This window comes from Otolemur garnettii, unplaced genomic scaffold, assembly GCF_000181295.1.
Source record: "Otolemur garnettii isolate 467f Iridium unplaced genomic scaffold, OtoGar3 scaffold00029, whole genome shotgun sequence".
Taxonomy (NCBI): Eukaryota; Metazoa; Chordata; class Mammalia; order Primates; family Galagidae; genus Otolemur; species Otolemur garnettii.
The window spans coordinates 15,168,819-15,186,436 of record NW_003852424.1 but is presented as its reverse complement, the minus strand read 5'-3'; the positions used below and the strand labels follow the sequence as shown (position 1 = coordinate 15,186,436).

Genomic DNA, 17,618 nt, shown 5'->3' with positions numbered 1-17,618 from the left:
GAGTGGGTCAAAGGTCGGGGAATAGGGCCTGCGCAGAGTGAAGGGGCCGGGCAAGATGGCGGTGAGCGCGCGGCAGAGTTGGGAGCCGGCGGCGTGGGGTTAGGCCGCCCGCTGCCTACCTCACGCGCTTTGCTTTCCCCACAGGACAAAGAGAAGAAAAAGAAAGAGAGCATTTTGGACTTGTCAAAGTACATCGACAAGACTATCCGCGTGAAGTTCCAGGGAGGCCGCGAAGGTGAGGTCCCTGCTGCCAGCACTTTCTCTTAATAACTGGAAATGACTAACCATGGCAGCAGCGATGATGATGGGCACGGATACGGAGGCGCTGCTTTAAGCACTTGACACGGACTACTTCGTGCAATCTCCCTAATAACGCCGGCAGATAGGAACTAGTATGCCCATTTTACAGGTGGGGAAACTGAGGCACGGAACGAGAAACAAACCTAACCCAAAGTCACAGTGGGGCAGCTGGGGTTGGGATTCACGGCTTTGTCTCCCATGAAGTCCTGTCTCTTCAGCTTCCTCCCAGCTCCTCAATGATTGGGCTTCTATTCTTTCTCCCTATAAGCCAGGGTCTAGCCCCTCTGCAGCGTGAACATTGCGGCTGGATCATTCTCAGGGTTGGGGCCGTACTGGGTACTGCAAGGTGCTGAGCCTCCACTCTGTCCACCAGGAGCATCCCCAAATTGGGACAACCAAAACTGTCACTGGGAGCAGAATTACACCTGTTGGGAACCACAGCCCCGTGAATCTGTTAAATGGGGTCTTCTTGCTCCAAACCTTCCAAGGCTCCCCATTTTTCCAGAGTAAAGTCCAAACCTGAACCTCTGAGTAAGGCATCAAGCTCTCAACTGCCAGAAGGTTGCAAAGGCACATGCTTCTCTCTGCCTGCAGTGTACTTTTGCCAGGTGAACTTGGCAGATGAACTTTCCAGAGTCAGTTTTCTGTTCATCTCCAGGTACTTGCTCTGGGGAGCCTTCCTTAACCTTCCACCTCTGGTCAGGCCCCTCTTGCTAGCACAGTTTGCAGTTTCATTAACATGATATCTAACTCTGCATCTGACTCTTCCACAGAATCTAGTGAAGAGAGAGTGAACTCTCAGAGGGCAGGAACCACCAGGTTAGTGCTGCTTGTTCAAGTAGGCAGTGCATTCTGATAATGAGAACAGCAGCTGAACAGCCTGACCCTTGGCTTCTAGCTCTGGACAGCTTGGATTTGAATCTAGAACCTTAGCTCTTCCACTCTTGATTTTGGGCAAGTAATTATCCCCACTGAGCCTCAGTTTCCTCATTTGCCAAATGAAGCTGCTAACTACATTTGCTTCACCAGGTGGTGGTGAGAGTTAAAGGAGTAAAGGCATGTAACATAATTGAGGCAGTTTCTACCACATAGTCAGCACTTAATCAACATTTCTTTTACTTAGCAGCCTCTTTGTTCTTGTCTCTTTTTTTCATAAGATGGAGATCCAAACTCCATCATGAGATGTGGACAGTTGGGTGGCATCAGAGTTGTTGAAAGCATAGTGCCCAAAAGTTCAGATACCTGGCATGAGAATTTGAATCCAAACAAATATTTATTCAGTCTATGCCATGCTGGCTCTTAGATGAATAAGAAGCACCCTTGCTCTTCAAGATGCTTGCATTTGTCTTTTTACTCTGTATAGCAAATTACCACCAGTTTTGCTGCTTAAACAATACTATTATCTTTTAGAATTTGTGGGACAGGCTTAGCGCCTCTGGCTCAACTGGCTAAGGCGCCAGCCACGTACACTTGAGCTGATGGGTTCGAATCTAGCCCGGACCTGCCAAACAACAATGACAGCTGCAACCAAAAGATGGCCGGGCGTTGTGGCGGGCACCTGTGGTCCCAGCTACTTGGGAGACTGAGGCAGGAGACTCACTTGAGCCCAGGAGTTAGAGGTTGCTGTGAGCTGTGATGTCATGGCACTCTACCCAGGGTAACAGCTTGAGGCTCTGTCTCAAAAAAAAAAAAAAAAAAGAATTTGTGGGACAGGCACCAGGGCACCTCAAGCTCAAGGTCGCTCATGAAGGTGTAAGAGAGGAATGTCTCCTGGAGCCTATCATGTCAGGCTCAGAGTCCTGCACACCCACTGGCTTTTGGCAGAACTCAGTTTTTGTGGGTGTAGGATGTAAGACCAGAGTCCCCATTTTCTGGCTAGTGTTGGCTGGGATGCTACTGGGTCCTAAAGGCTGCCTGCCTTAGGGCTTTCTTCACAGCAGGGCAGTTTGCTACTACAGCAGTGTAGGTTGAACAAACATTTCTCAGGTTCAAATTGTTCAGGCAAGTGGGAGAATCTCTTTCAGAAAGTGTTCCATCCTTGTAGGGCCCACTGATTAGGTCTGGCTCACCCCGGATTAGTTCAAAGCCAGCTGATTCAAGCACCTTCATCTTTGTCACATAACCTAAGCATGGAGGTGATATTGCATCCAAGGTCTCATCTCACACTCAAGGGGAGAGGAATACATACCTGGCTCACCAGGTTAGAGGAACACTTCCTCCATCTTACAGACCTGCCTGTCTGCCTCGGTGCTCACATCCCCTTGAGGATGGCAGACTCACATTACAACCAGGTCTGTGCCAAGGGCTTGAATGCATTGTTGCATCTGACTCTTTTTTTTTTTTTTTTTTTTTGAGGCAGAGCCTCAAGCTGTCCCCCGGGTAGAGTGCCATGGCATTACAGCTCATAGCAACCTCCAACTCCTGGGCTCAAGCGAGTCTCTTGCCTCCGCCTCCCAAGTAGCTGGGACCACAGGCGCCCGCCACAACGCCCAGCTATTTTTTGGTTGCAGCCGTCATTGTTGTTTGGCGGGCCCAGGCTGGGGATTCAAACCCACCACCTTAGGTGTACGTGGCTGGCGCCTTAGCCGGTTGAGCTATAGGCGCCGAGCCGCATCTGACTCTTATCCCATGAGACCATGAACTTCATTTTGCAAGGGAAGGACCTGAGCACAGAGCAAGGAAACCACAGAACCAGGAGCCCAAACCTAGGCAGCCAGAATCTACACAGGGATTACAGACTTTATCTGGAAAGAGCCAAACAGTGAATATTTTCAGCATTGTAGCTCAGATGGCCTCTGTAGCAGCTACTCAGTTCTGCCATTGCAGCAGGAAAGCAGCCACAAACGTGAGCCAATAAAACTTTATTTACAAAACTCTGATGGTGGGGCTCGGCACCTGTAGCTCAGTGGCTAGGGTGCCAGCCACATACACTGGAGCGGGCAGGTTCGAATCTAGCCAGGGCCTGCCAAACAGCAATGACAAGTATAACCAAAAAAAAAAAACAAAAAACGGGCGTTTTGCTGGGTACCTGTAGTCCCAGCTACTTGGGAGGCTGAGGCAAGAGAATCCCTTAAGCTCAAGAGTTGGAGGTTTCTATGAGCAGTGATGCCATGGCACTGCTATAGTAAGACTGTCTCAAAAAAAACTGTTGGTGGACCAGATTTGACCCAAGGGCCATAGTTTACAACCCCTCCGCTCCTGTCCCCTGCCCCTCCACACTACTGCACAGGGCTGCCCTTGATGGTGCTATAGCTACAGATAGGCACCTACTCTCTGCCTTTTGGTGAGACAGGTGGCTGGAATAATGACCATTTCTGTGGGGTGAGACCAGAGGGAAGAGAACTCGGCCAGAGGGCTGAAAGATGAGAAGAGTTAGGAGGGATGGAGGCAGATAGTTGCAGAAAAAGCATCAGTGAACACAGAGGCAGCTACTGCCCCCTTGGGGAGCCATGGCTGAGATAAACCTGCAAAGGAGGCATAGAGATATCCAGGTAGAGAGGATATCCAGACCTATTGGGGGCACTCAGTTCACCCTTTCTCAGGTCACCAGACATGACAAAGCCAAAAGAGCAAAAAGATGGCAAAGGTCAGGCACCATGTAGTGTAATCATCCCCTCTAATCCTAATTTTAGAACTTTTCTATATCCTAAAAGCAGTCCTGTCCCCATCAGAAGTCACTTCCCATTCCAGCCCCTGGCAACCACGAATCCAATTCCCCATCTCTCGATCTGTCTATAATGGACATTTCATATAAATGGAACCTTTTGTGTCGCTCTTCTCACTAAGCAGGATGTTCTCAAGGTCCATCCATGTTGTAGCCTGTGTCAGAGGCTCATTCCTTTACGTGGTGAGTGATATCCCAGTGTATAGAGGAACCACTGCCTATTGTGGTGCTGCCCGTGAGCTCAGAATGGTTTAATATTTGGAAAAGAATCAAAAGAAGAATAGTTCATGATGTGAAAATTATGCGAAATTGGGGCGGCGCCTGTGGCTCAAAGGAGTAGGACGCCAACCCCATATGCCAGAGGTGGCGGGTCAAACCCAGCCCTGGCCAAAAAACTAAAAAAAAAAAAAAAACAATAAAAGTACAAGAAGTCTTTGGCAGCGCCTGTGGCTCAAGGAGTAGGGCACCAGCCCCATATACCGCAGATGGCAGGTTCAAGCCTGGCCCTAGCCAGAAACTGCAAAAAAAAAAAAAAAAAAAATTATGCAAAATTGATATTCCAGAGCCATAAATAGAATTTCCTGGTCCCCTACACCTGTGCCATTCCATGTTGCCTGCAGCTACTTCCAAGCCAGGCAGAGCTAAGCAGTTGTTACCGATCCCATGTGGCCTGTGCGGTCTCAACATAGCTGCCACCCCTCTGTAGAAAGTATTTGCTGAGCTTGCTGTGGTGGGGACCATCTGGAGCCAGCTGTCATCAGGTTCCTCCTGTACCTGGAGAGGTCAGCTCCCACACCTGTGTTGTGCTGGGGCGGGCACCTGTCCTCAGAACAAACCTCACACTTTCCTGTTTCTCCTCCTTGTGATTTCTCCAAGCCAGTGGAATCCTGAAAGGGTTCGATCCACTCCTCAACCTTGTGCTCGATGGGACCATTGAATATATGAGAGGTGAGCTGGACCAGTAGGTGCTGGGGCATCATGCGATGCTTTTTTTGTTTGTTTGCTTATTTTAAATCTCTTCCTCAATCCCCTGATACCCACCTAAGCTGAGGGCACAAAGCTTTGTGAGTTAGACAGCTGATGGGTATGTTTGGTTATCTACTGATCTGGGTTTTCTGGCATTGCCTTAAGTTACTTGAGAGATGTGGGGGCATTTTGCCTGTCCGATCTCTGGTTCCTAAATATCTGCCAGGTGCTTAACATGTACCCACATGGTTCCAGAGAGGACAAGTCAGAAATAAGGAGCAAGCATGTTTTAGGCATTTCTGCTATTCACACCCAGCCCATTCTCCCTCTCTGGAGAGCCCTCCCTCATGTCCCCTGGTCTTTACTTCCATTGATGCCCCCAGTCCCTCCTAGCCAGGCACTCCCTACCTATGAGCCAGCAAGCCCTGCCTCAGCCCAACTGAGGTATTTGGGGGATGCTAAGACTTGGGGTGTGGGAGTCTTGCCCTTTGGGGGCCCATTGGTGAGACTCAGACAAGATTTACTCTCAAGAAAAGATAAACAGTTTAACCCACTGTGGCAGCATCCCTGGGCTGTGTGGATAGGGAGGGGGCTGCTTTGACCTCACTTCGTTTATTCCTGGGAGGGGGCTTTCCTGGCCTATGGAAGGATAGCCCCTGGCTCGGATAGTGTCAGTACCAAGTGTTTCAGGAGTGGTGGCCACTGTTCTGCCCTCTGTTCCAGAGCCTGTTTGGTCTGTGGTTTCATCCCCTGAACAACCTGGGAGTTATCATCAGGAACTAGAACCGTTCCTCTGTCCCAGGCCAGGAAGGGAAGGGTAGGCCCAGAGCAGTTATCCCCAAGAGATCTAGACTAGGTCTCTGGCTTCCAAAGCTGGGCCTCTGGGTCCTCCCCTCTCCCATACCTCAGGATAGCAAGAATGAGGATTTTTGGATTCCTATGACCACAAGCTCACTCCCTGGGCGGCCTCTTACCATTAACAGCCTCATTGTTCAGGCCACATAGGAACTAGGGACCTGGTGTGCAGTCCCAGCTGTGCAGCTAATGGCTGGTCCTAGACCCTAATTCTAGGATGCATGGGCCCAGTTAGCTCCCAGATCAGGGTGACTGCCATCCTCTAGGCCTCTCTGTTCCTGACAGTTGTGGGAAGGAGCAACTGGCTGCCATTTCTGCCACAGCTGCTGGTCTAGATGGTCTGTGGCTCCTCTCCAAGAGAAAGGACATGTATCTGGAGTCAGGGAGGCTGGTAGCCAGCAGGATGGAGTTTGTCCCTTTTGAGGTCTTGGGCTGCTACCAGCACCTATGGGATACAGGTTGGAGATATGGTTGTGAGGCCCTTTGGCTGGGGTCTTTGGGGCCACCTCAGCCTCTGTCTGCTCCCCCCCAGACCCTGATGACCAGTACAAGCTCACGGAGGACACGCGCCAGTTGGGCCTGGTGGTGTGCAGGGGCACATCTGTGGTGCTCATCTGCCCGCAGGACGGCATGGAGGCCATTCCCAACCCCTTCGTCCAGCAGCATGATGCCTAGCAGCCAGCACAGTCTCCACAGCACCCACCAGCACTGGAACAGAAGGTCTTTCCTTTTTGTATAGGTTAAACTTTTGTTTTCTTAATAAAACTGCAAACCTCAAGTGCCCGGCCCTGAGGTTTTACTTTTCCAGCCATGACCTTCAGGGAAATCTGGGGCCCTAAGATCTATCTGCTTTCAGGCCTTGGGGTTTGTTGAGCACTGGTCATGGTCCTAGGAGGGCACAGCAGCATTTCGGAGGTGACCCGAGTCAGGCCCAGTCCAGGAGATGGGGACAGGTGAGTTGGGAGCCATACTCCTTTCAGGTGCTTTGCAAAGCACCCAGTCCAGTCCTTGCCCCAGGTTCCTTCCCTAAGGAAAGTGTGTCCCAGCAGGGTGCACAAACCAGTCTGGGCATTGGCTTCTCACCCAGTTCCCATGGTCCTGCCAGGTTTGGCCACCTTTCCACATTGCACAGCCCTCTTATCCTTGGCCTCACAAGTCCTACCAATAGCCTTCCCCACCTGCACCAAGATCCCTGCACACTCTGCAGCTGGCCAGCTTAGGGTCATCTTGGGCACCTTCATGACAGACAGTCATCCTCCCAGGCTCTGTCTCCTGTCCTTGTCAGGATTCTCTCCCCCACACAGAGGGCTGGGTGTATGTCTGGTCATTGCTTAGGTGGCTGAGAAAGAGAGAGGACGAGGGCATCCCTGGTTGACCTGGCCAGGGATGAGAGTGAGCTTGTGAGGGTCATCCTAGCAGGAATGTGAACCCTTCAGTCCAGCTGCAGGTGTGGGAAGTGACCACAGGAGGGGTGGGGTTCACTTCCCTACCCACCAGCTGGCTTCTGGGCTTATGTAGGGATCTGGGCCCCACAGAGACAGCTTTACTGTGGCCCAGGCAGTATTAGCCCCTGCAGCTGGGAGAATTAGTTATCAGTTCTGTAGCCAAGTTCTGTGTCCCTCCCACCCACCCGCCATCTGGCTCAGCCCTACCTCCACCTTATCAGAGGCCTCCAGAGGCTCAGCCTGAGGCCTTAGCCAGGAGGGCAGCAGCTGCAGGGTCACAGGCTTCCAGGAAGGGCAGCTAAAGTTTGGGTATGCTTAGTGTGCTGACATTCAACCTGCCAGCCCATTTGACAATTGGGGGAGGCCGGAACTCAGAATTCACAGGGTGGAGAAATCTAGAACTTGGGCACCAGAGTGCCAAAAGTCTACACTCTATTCACATAGCACATCCAGCCTGCCCTGACTGAGGCCAGACATAAAGGCAGAAATGGGGTCCCCGGTGGCATGAGGCCTTATTCCAGCTGGAACCCCCCAAGGCCTTAGAGGCTAAGAAGGGGAGGCAAGAGAGGAAGTCTGGTGTCCCACCTCTCTGGTTTCCCCTAAAGAGAAGCAAGGCTTGTCCTATTCCCCTTGCCCCACTGTTGTACCCCTCAAAACAGCCCCCCATGCTCCAGACTATTCTCTACCCACTCTGTCACCTCCCCATGAGCTGATGAGATAGAATCCACCTAGTGTGGCCACAGAGTCCTGGTCTCAAATCTCCCACCACTTAAACTTACGGTAAGTGTCCCAATCTCTCTGAAACTCCTCTCCTGGGTTTAGGAAAAAACCTTAAGCACTGCTATTGGAGCCCAGGAGAGCAGCTTGATCTGACCATGAGTATATTGGAAAAGTGACATTATGTGGATTTAGAGCATTGTTCACAAAGGGAGAGGTCTTGTGGCTTCCACATTTGCCCTCTTGGAACACTTCTCAGGATAACCATGACATGCGGGAGCTGGATCAGCCTACTGGAGGCTGAGCTGCTACCAACCAGCTGCCCATGGTTGTGGAAGGCCTTGAACTTTGCAGACCAGGCCAACCTGCAGGAGTCTGAGGCCTCATGAGGTAGCCCAGGTGAGGCCAGTCTGGGAGCTTTGCAGCCAACCCACAGAATCATAAGAAATAACTGTTACGTGCTTCTACATCTTGGGTTTGACGGTGTTTGCTACACAGCAGTAGGAACTAACAGAAAACTGGCAAATCACAGCATAATGCCACTTATTTGAGATAACCTTTTTTTTTTTTTCTGCAGAGACAGTCTCACTTTGTTGCCGTTGGTAGAGTGCCGTGGCGTCACACAGCTCGCAACAACCTCCAACTCCTGAGCTTAAGCAATTCTCTTGCCTCAGCCTCCCTAATAGCTGGGACTACAGGCGCCCACCACAATGCCTGGCTATTTTTTGGTTGCAGTTCAGCCAGGGCCGGGTTTGAACCCACCACCCTCGGTGTATGGGGCCAGCGCCCTACTCACTGAGCCACAGGCACTGCCCAAGATAACCATTTTTTTTAAAGATCTTATGTCTCTGTACATTTAAAGGCTGGGCATGGTGGATCACGCCTATAATCCTAGCACTGGGCTACCAAGGCATAAGGATCACTTGAGCTCAGAAGTTCAAGACCCACCTGAGCAAAGAGCAAGACTCTGTCTCTACTCAAAATAGAAAAATTGGCTCGAGGCCTGTGGCTCAAGTGGTTAAGGCACCAGCCACATACACCTAAGGTGGCAGGTTTGAATCCAGCCTGGGCCCGCCAAACAACAATGACAGCTGTAACCAAAAATAGCCGAGCATTGTGGCAGGTGCCTGTGGTCCCAGCTACTTGGGAGGCAGAAGCAGGAGACTCGCTTGAGCCCAGGAATTGGAGGTTGCTGTGAGTTGTGATGCCATGGCACTCTACCCAGGGGGACAGCTTGAAGCTCTTGTCTCAAAAAAAAAAAGAAAAGAAAAATTAGCCAGGCATTGTGGCAGATCCCTATAGTCCCAGCTACCCTGGAGGCTGAAGCAGGAGGATCACTTGAGTGCAGGAGTTGGAGGCTGCAGTGAGCCATGATCACATTGCACTCCAGCCTGGGCAATAGAGCGAGACTCTGTCTCAAAAAAAAGAGGACCTGGGATTATATGTGGTGGTCTGCTCACAATGTTTTAATATTTTAAAAGGAGAAATTTAATATTTAATATCTTGCATTTAGTATCATGTTGAAAATTACAAAGTCAGAGAAGACAAAGCCAGAAACAGAGACAGATTTAGAGAGACAAGGAGAGGGAGCAGGAGAGAAATGAAGACACTATATGGATACTGGATGCCCCAGTCCCTACCTACTCCCTAGTATAAATAAATCCTTGGCCTCACCTGAAGGCTCCCCACTGACCCCAGCTAGGATCCCACCATTTGAAGTCCTTGTTTGCAGCCAGCCCAGTGCATAGGGCTGTGGCCCTTGGACCAGGCACCCACCCTGTTGCATGTACCCCTGGTCACTATGGTCCATGGCTTCCAGGTGCTGGTCAAGAAGCCTCAGGCCTTATCCTTTGAGGCTCCACCAGACAAGGCAGGCCCTGGTTTGACCCCAGACTAGATGGGATCCACCTCAGGATACCACCTCATAGCAGGTTCTGGAAGCTTCTGAAGGTGGATAAGACCTTGACCTTGCAGATGGTCAGTCCTGCACCTTCCTTTCCCCAGATGTCTGTGGTTCACATGAGTCTCCCCAAGACCCTCTGGTAAGTCCTTATCTCTCTGCTGGTGAGGCAGCTAAATTACACAGCCAATCTAGGGTCACATGGCCAAGATTCTAACCAGGTGGCAGACTGCCTGTGGCACCATCTTCCCACATGTCCTTCCTCTGCTCCCAAGTCTTCAGGTTTCTAACCTACTTGTGAGTGCAGAAACCAAGCCCCAAAGCCTGTGAGAGGGTCAAAGAGAAGAAGGAATAGCCCCAATACCTGGGAGAGCACGGACACTTTTTAAGTCTCATGCCACAGGTCTCTCCCTGCAGCCCCCTAGTGCCTATACAGGGACTTGAATGAGACTATGTGGAGTGGGAAGTCCCTGCACCTCAGCCACTTGGGCACATGTTTTGGGGGCTCAGATTCCTGCCTGGACTCAAGACAAGCATGTGGGTGTGGAAGAAAGGAGGTTTGTAAATAGGCAATCTGCAAGTAAGAAGGGGTCCTAGGATTTGGGGAGACTGCCCAGGGTAACAGCAGGGACACCCCTCGGGATCCAGCCCAACTGTTCTGGCTCAAGCCACTGGGATCTCCCCACATACCTTCCAGCTCCACACCACCCAGAGTGTCCACTGCCTCTGGGCATCCTGCCACCCCACCCCACCTGTCTATTAGACCTAGGGCTTCATGAGGGCTGCCTGGGTCTGTCAGGATATATTTGCCTTGAATTACTTAACTCAGGCTCTTCTACCTATGGGTTTTCACACTTTCTGTCCCCCTCCAGGACTCAGGTTAGCAAACCTCTACCCACCGCCTGCCCACCCTATCCACAGCTATTCAAGCTCACAGAGCCAGCAGGTGTCAGGATTCACTCAGGGACAAGGACCCTATGGCTACCAGGCTTCCTGTGCCAAGAGGAGACGGGCGTACCAGGCTATGAGCAGAGACAGCAAATGCACAGGAGCAGGTCTGGGGACAAAGAACCAGGTGGGTGGCAGGCAGAGGACCAGGAAGCAGAGCCTGAGACACTGGTGGCCTTGTCTCACCATTGTAACTGAAGTTACAGTGAGTTCACCCCTACTCCCCCCAGCTCTGCCCTCGCACCAGAGAGGAGCCCCAAAGTTAATGTGCACCAAATGCTGCTCTCTTATCCACTAAATGCCTCCCCAACTTCCCACAGCTAACAAAGCAGCTCTATAATTCATGCCCCAAACCTTACGATCACCTTTCCTCTTCACCCCGACATCCCATCCATCAGCAAATGCTGACAACTCCACCTGCATGATCCCAAAGCTATTAAGGAATACACAGCATCAATCCTCCCCCAAACACTTTCAGAAAGTAGGAGAGGGGCTTGGTGCCTGTAGCTCAAGTGGCTAAGGCACCAACCACACACACCGGAGCTGATGGGTTCAAATCCAGCCTTGGCCTGACAAACAACAATGACAACTACAACCAAAAAATAGTCAGGCATGGTGGGCACCTATAGTCCCAGCTACTTGGGAGGCTGAAGCAAGAGAATTCCTTAAGCCCAGGAGTTGGAGGTTGCTGTGAGCTGTGATGCCATGACATTCACCCAGGGTGACAGCTTTGAGACCTCTGTCTCAAAAAAAGAAAGTAAGAGAGGAAGGATCATTTCCCAGCTCATTTTATGAAGCCCACTGGGATTCATTGAACATAAAGACATTACAGAAAAAGAAAATCACTGACCAAAATTCCTCTGACCAATATCACGGCCCAATATCCCATGAATATGGCTGCAAAAATTCTTAATAAAATAGTAACAAACTGAATGTGGCCATCTGTAAAAAGCATAATACATCATAACCACCAAGTGGAGTTTATCCTAGGAATGCAAGGCTGGTATAATATCCAAAACCCAATGTGATTAGCTACAATCGCAGCATAAAGGAGGGAAATGACATGAGCGACTCTCGAGATGTGGAAAATTCAACACTCACTTAGACAAAAATTCAGGACTCATTCAGATTAAAAACTCAGTGCCAGATGCAGTGGCTCATGCCTACAATCCTAGCACTTTGGGAGGCCAAGGAGATTGCTTAAAGCCCCATCTCTACAAGTGAAAAAATTATGTGGGTGTTATGGCCCCATAGTCCCAGCTGCTTGGGAGGCTAGGCAGGAGGATCTCTTGAGGCCAGGAGTTCAAGACTGCATTAAACTAGATTGAGTAAAATCTTCAAGAGCATACTCACTGCCCTCTGCATAGGGAGTGTGAACTGTAGGCTTCAGTATCCCTCCCCTGGATCAGGACTGTACCTGCCTCTCATCTCCCTCCCAAAATTCCTACAGCCCAGCAGCAAAGCAGATCCTGTCACTCCCGGCAGACCCTTGGGAGCCACTGAGCTATTCCTACCTCACAGCTTCTGCATGTGCTTCAGAGACATTTTCCTCCCACGTGCAAATCTCATCTATGGTTTCCTGCGGGCCATTGCTTAGTGGAGGCCTTTCCCAAACCATCCTCCTAAAGCAGCCCTCTTACCTGGTCATAGCCTACTCAGATTCTATACCATTATCTACAGTCATCATCCATTTGTTTCGGGGTTCCTCATCCAAATCTCCTATCCATCTAGAACAGCGTTTTTCAACCTTTTTCTCTCAGGGCACACATGAACCAATAGTTAAACTTCTGCAACACATTTAAATTATGTTGATCAAAAAAAAAAAAAATATATATATATATATATATGCGGTGCACCTGTGGCTCAGTGAGTAGGGCGCCAGCTCCATATACCGAGGGTGGCGGGTTCAAACCCAGCCCCGGCCAAACTGCAACAAAAAATAGCCAGGCGTTGTGGCAGGTGCCTGTGGTCCCAGCTACTCGGAAGGCTGAGGTAAGAGAATTGCCTAAGCCCAGGAGTTTGAGGTTGCTGTGAGCTGTGATGCCACAGCATTCTAACAAGGGCAACAAAGTGAGACTCTTGTCTCTAAATATATATATGTATATATGTATATATATATGTACACATACACTTACTATGCTTTGGACATCTTTCAAAAATAATTTTTTTTTTGAGACAGATTCTCACTTTGTCACCCTTGGTAGAGTGCCATGGCATCATAGCTCAGAACAACCCCAAACTCTTGGGCTTAAGTGATTCTCTTGCCTCAGTCTCCCAAGTAGCTGAGACTACAGGTGCCCAGCTTTTTTTTTTTTTTTAGAGACAGAGTCTCACTTTGTTGCTCTTGGTAGAGTGCTGTGGCATCACAGCTCACAGCAACCTCCAGCTCTTGGGCTTAGACAGTCTCTTGCCTCAGCCTCCCAAGTAGCTAGGAACACAGGCACCTGTCACAACACCTAGCTATTTTTGTTGTTGTTGCAATTTGGCCGAGGCTGGGTTTGAAGCCATCACCCTTGGTATATGGGGCCAGCACCCTACTCAATGAGCCACAGGCACCGCCCTGCCAGGCTATTTTTTTAGAGATGGGTCTTACTCCAGCTCAGGCTGGTCTCAAACCTGTGAGTTCAGACAGTCTACCTGCCTCGGCCTGCCAGAGTGCTATGATTATAGGTGTGAGCCACCACACGTGGCCCAATTTAATTAATCTTTAAAAATGTTCATGGCACATCTAAGATCTTCTCATTACACACAGGTTGGAAATCACTGATCTACAGCTCAGGAAGCACAGTGGTCTAGCCAGCACTGTATCCCGGGGAAAGTTCAAGGTACCCTGGGAATGCCCAGCAAATCATGGAACAAACAACCAGCAACATGCAGATGGTAGGAAGCTAGAGACTGGGTCCTACACCAAATATAGTGCCAAGAAAGAAAGAAAGAGGAAAAACACCTATACAGTAGAAGAGACATCAACCAACTGCGATTAATGGAACTTATCTGGATATTGATTTGAACAAAGAGTGAAAAAAATTTCTAGGCAATCAGGGAAATTGGACACTGGCTGGATATTTGATGATATTAAGGAACTGCTGTCAATTTTTTTAAGAGTGATAATGAAATTGTGGTTATGCTTTTTTTTTTTTTTAGTCTTTATATTTTAGAGATACAAATATCTGTCGATGAATTATGTCTGAGATTTGCTTTCACTTTGTGAGGCAGGTAGGGTGAAGCTAATGAAATCCAGTGGGCCATACTTTGGTGATGAGTTCATGGAGGTTCATGGTATGATTCTCTCAGCCTTTGTTTTTTTGGTTTTTTTTGAGTTTTTTGAGACGCCCTGTGTAGATAGAGTACTATGGCATCACAGCTTACAGCAACCTCTGACTCCTGGGCTTAAGCAATTCTCTTGCCTCAGCCTCCCAAGTAGCTGGAACCACAGGCACCCACCACAATGCCTGGCTATTTTTTGGTTGTAGTTGTCATTGTTATTTGACAGGCTCAGGCTGGATTTGAACCTGACAGCTCTGGTGTATGTGGCTGGCGCCTTAGCTGCTTGAACCACAGGTGTTGAGCCAGGCTTTGTTTTTGTTTTTTTGTTTGTTTGTTTATTTTTTAAGAGACAGAGTGTTACCCTGCCACCATTGGCAGAGTCCCGTGGCATCACACAACTCACAGCAACCTCCAACTCCCAGGCTTAGGTGATTCTCTTGCCTCAGCCTCCCAAGTAGCTGGGACTACAGGCGCCCGCCACAACGCCTGGGTATTTTTCTTTCTTTCTTATTATTTTTTAGCAGTTTTTGGCCAAGGTTGGGTTTGAACCCACCACCTCCGGTATATGGGGCCAGCACCCTCTCTCAGCCTTTGTGGCTGAAATTTTCCATAATAAAAAGTTAATATTAGCAAGAGTTTCCTTAGGAATTTGATAGTCTATTTTTTTCTTGAGACAGTTTCTCTTTGTTGCCCTAGGTAGAGTGCCGTCACGTCATAGCTCATAGCAACCTCTAACTCCTGGGCTCAAGCAATTCTCTTGCCTCAGCCTCCCAAGTAGCTGGGATTACAGGCAACTGCCACAACACCCAACTATTTTTAGAGGTGAGGTCTCACTCTGGCTCAGGCTAGTCTCCAACCTCCAAGCTCAGGCAATCCACCCACCTTGGCCTCCCAAGTGCTGGGATTACATGTGTGAGCCACTGCGCCCAGCCCTGATAGAATCTATTAATTTCTATGTATTTTAGAGGAGAGTTTTGTTGGGCTTCTGGGGGGCGCTTTTTGTTTGTTTTTGAGACTGAGTCTCACTGTTGCTCTGGATATAGTGTCTTGGTGTCATAGTTCACAGTAATCTCAAAATCTTGGGCTCCAAGTAATCCTCTTGTCTTAGCCTCTCCAGTAACTGGGACTACAGGCACCTACTATAAAATCTGACTGGATTTTCTATTTTTGGTAGAGATGGGGTCTTGCTATTGCTCAGGCTGGTCTTGAATTCCTGAGCTCAAGCAATCCATCTGCCTTGGCCTCCCAGAGTGTTAGGATTAGAGGGGTGAGCCACTGACCCAGGCCAAGAAGAAATTTTGTTTTGTAATGGAGGATAGGGGACCAGGCGCAGTGGCTCACATTTGTAATCCTAGCATTCTGGGAGGCAGAGGCGGGTGAATCACTTGAGCTCACTAATTTGAGACCAGCCTGAACCAGAGCAAGACCTCTTCTCTAAAACTAGCGAGGTGTTGTGGTGGGCACCTATAGTCCCAGCTACTTGGAAGGCTGAGGCAAGAGAATTGCTTGAGCCAAGGAATTAGAGATTGCTGTGATCTGTGATACCATGGCACTCTACCCAGGGTGACAAAGTGAAACTCTGTCTCAAAAATTAATTAATTAATTAATGGGTGGCGCCTGTGGTTCAGTGAGTAGAGCACTGGCCCCATATACTGAGGGTGGTGGGTTCAAACCCGGCCCCGGCTAAACTGCAACAAAAAAATAACCAGGTGTTGTGGCGGGTGTCTGTAGTCCCAGCTACTTGGGAGGCTGAGGCAAGAGAATCACCTAAGCCCAGGAGTTGGAGTTTGCTGTGAGCTGTGACTGCACAGCTCTCTACCAAGGGCAATAAAGTGAGACTCTGTCTCTAAAAAAAATAATAATAATAAATTAATTAATTAAATGGAGGGTGGGGGCGGAGCCCAGTGGCTCCATCTGCAATCCTAGCACTCTGGGAGGCTGAGGCAGGTGGATTGCCTGAGCTCACAGGTTCGAGATCAGCCTGAACCAGAATGAGACTTCATCTCTACTAAAATAGAAAAAAGACTGTGCTCACTTTGGCAACACATATACTAAAATTGGAATGATACAGAAAAAATGATACAGAAAAAAACTGGGCAAGGATGACACTCAAATTTGTGAAGTGTTCCATATTTAAAAAAAATAAAAGAGGGTGGTGCTGTGGCTCAAAGGAGTAGGGCTCTAGCCCCATATGCCAAAGGTGGCGGGTTCTAACCCAGCCCTGGCCAAAAACTGCAAAAATAAAAAAAGAAAGAAAGAAAAGAAAAAATGAACTGGGTATTGTGGCTGTAGTCTCCCAGCTACTCAGGAGACTAAGGCAAGAGATTGAACACAAGGGCTTAAGCCCAAGAGTTTGAGCTTGCTGTGAGCTGTGATGATGCCACAGCACTCTACCTAAGGTGACAGAGTGAGAATCTGTCTCAAAAAAAAAAAAAAAATTAAATAAATAAAAATAAAATGGGGGCTGGATTAACTCCATTCTTTTTTTGTGTGTGTGGAGACAGAGTCTCACTTTATCCCCCTCGGTAGAGTGCCATGGCATCACACAGCTCACAGCAACCTCCAACTCCTGGGCTTAGGCAATTCTGCACTTTGGCCGGGACTGGGTTTGAACCCACTACCCTCAGTATATGGGGCCAGCGCCCTACTCACTGAGCCACAGGCACCGCCCAGATTAACTCCATTCTTGCTCTAGGGATTACCTATTAGGGGGACAGTTCTAGAAGCTCTTGGCTTCTGTGCCTAGAATCCTCCCACATAGCCACACATCCCATTCTAAGCCTCCTTGCCTGGAACCCTTTTCAGCTGGCACCTTCCCTTGGATGACATCTGAGTGCCTCTGCCATTTCCTCCTCTTGTGGCTCTCCTCTGTGCAGTTCACACACACAGTTTCCCATTCCTATGTTGTGCCCTCTGCTGTCCTCTTGCCCACCAAACTGGCTCTCCTGTGAAGTTTGCCTTGCAGCCTTGATTTGGGACACCTTTGTATTCCGAGCCTGTCATAGTGGGAGCCATTTGGGATGCTCAGTGTCCCTAGCACCTTGTTCTATGCACAGCACTGAGCAAATGTTGATTCAGTAAATAATAATGCCTCATGCTTCATGGTTGCCAGCTGGACCAGATAGTCTCATAAACCTGCTCTACCTTGGTGGTGCCCATAGCTCAGTGTGTAAGGCGCTGGCCACATACACCCAGGCTGGTGGGTTCAAACCCAGCCTGGGCCAGCTAAAACAACAACAACAACTGCAACAAAAAATAGCCCGGCGTTGTGGCGGGTGCCTGTGGTCCCAGCTACTTGGGAGGCTGAGGCAGGAGAATTGCTTAAGCCCAAGAGTTACTGTGACCTGTGATGGCACTCTACTGAGGGCAACATGGTGAGACTCTGTCTCAAAAAAAAAAAAAAATGGTCTACCCATTTAATCCTCACCAAAGCAATAAGGAGTTGGTTTTGGTTTTTTGTTTGTTTGTTTGTTTGTTTTGAGATAATCTTACTATGTTGCCCTCAGTAGAGTGCATGGCGTCACAGCTCACAGCAACTTCAAACTTTTGGGCTTAA

General features: G+C 49.2%; 1 protein-coding gene and 1 non-coding gene across 2 annotated transcripts; both read left to right on the top strand.

The window, feature by feature from the left end:
• Position 1: 1 nt before the first annotated feature.
• On the top strand, positions 2-6,563 carry LSM7 (LSM7 homolog, U6 small nuclear RNA and mRNA degradation associated). Its single transcript, XM_012804476.2, has 4 exons — positions 2-61; positions 145-235; positions 4,841-4,912; positions 6,318-6,563. The coding sequence occupies exons 1-4, from the start codon at positions 56-58 to the stop codon at positions 6,458-6,460; spliced, it is 312 nt and encodes a 103-aa protein (XP_012659930.1). The 5' UTR covers positions 2-55; the 3' UTR covers positions 6,461-6,563.
• Positions 6,564-16,089: 9,526 nt separating this feature from the next.
• Positions 16,090-16,199, top strand: LOC111724975. Its single transcript, XR_002773173.1, has one exon. It is a non-coding gene; the product is annotated as a U6 spliceosomal RNA (small nuclear RNA).
• The last annotated feature ends 1,419 nt before the right edge of the window (positions 16,200-17,618 follow it).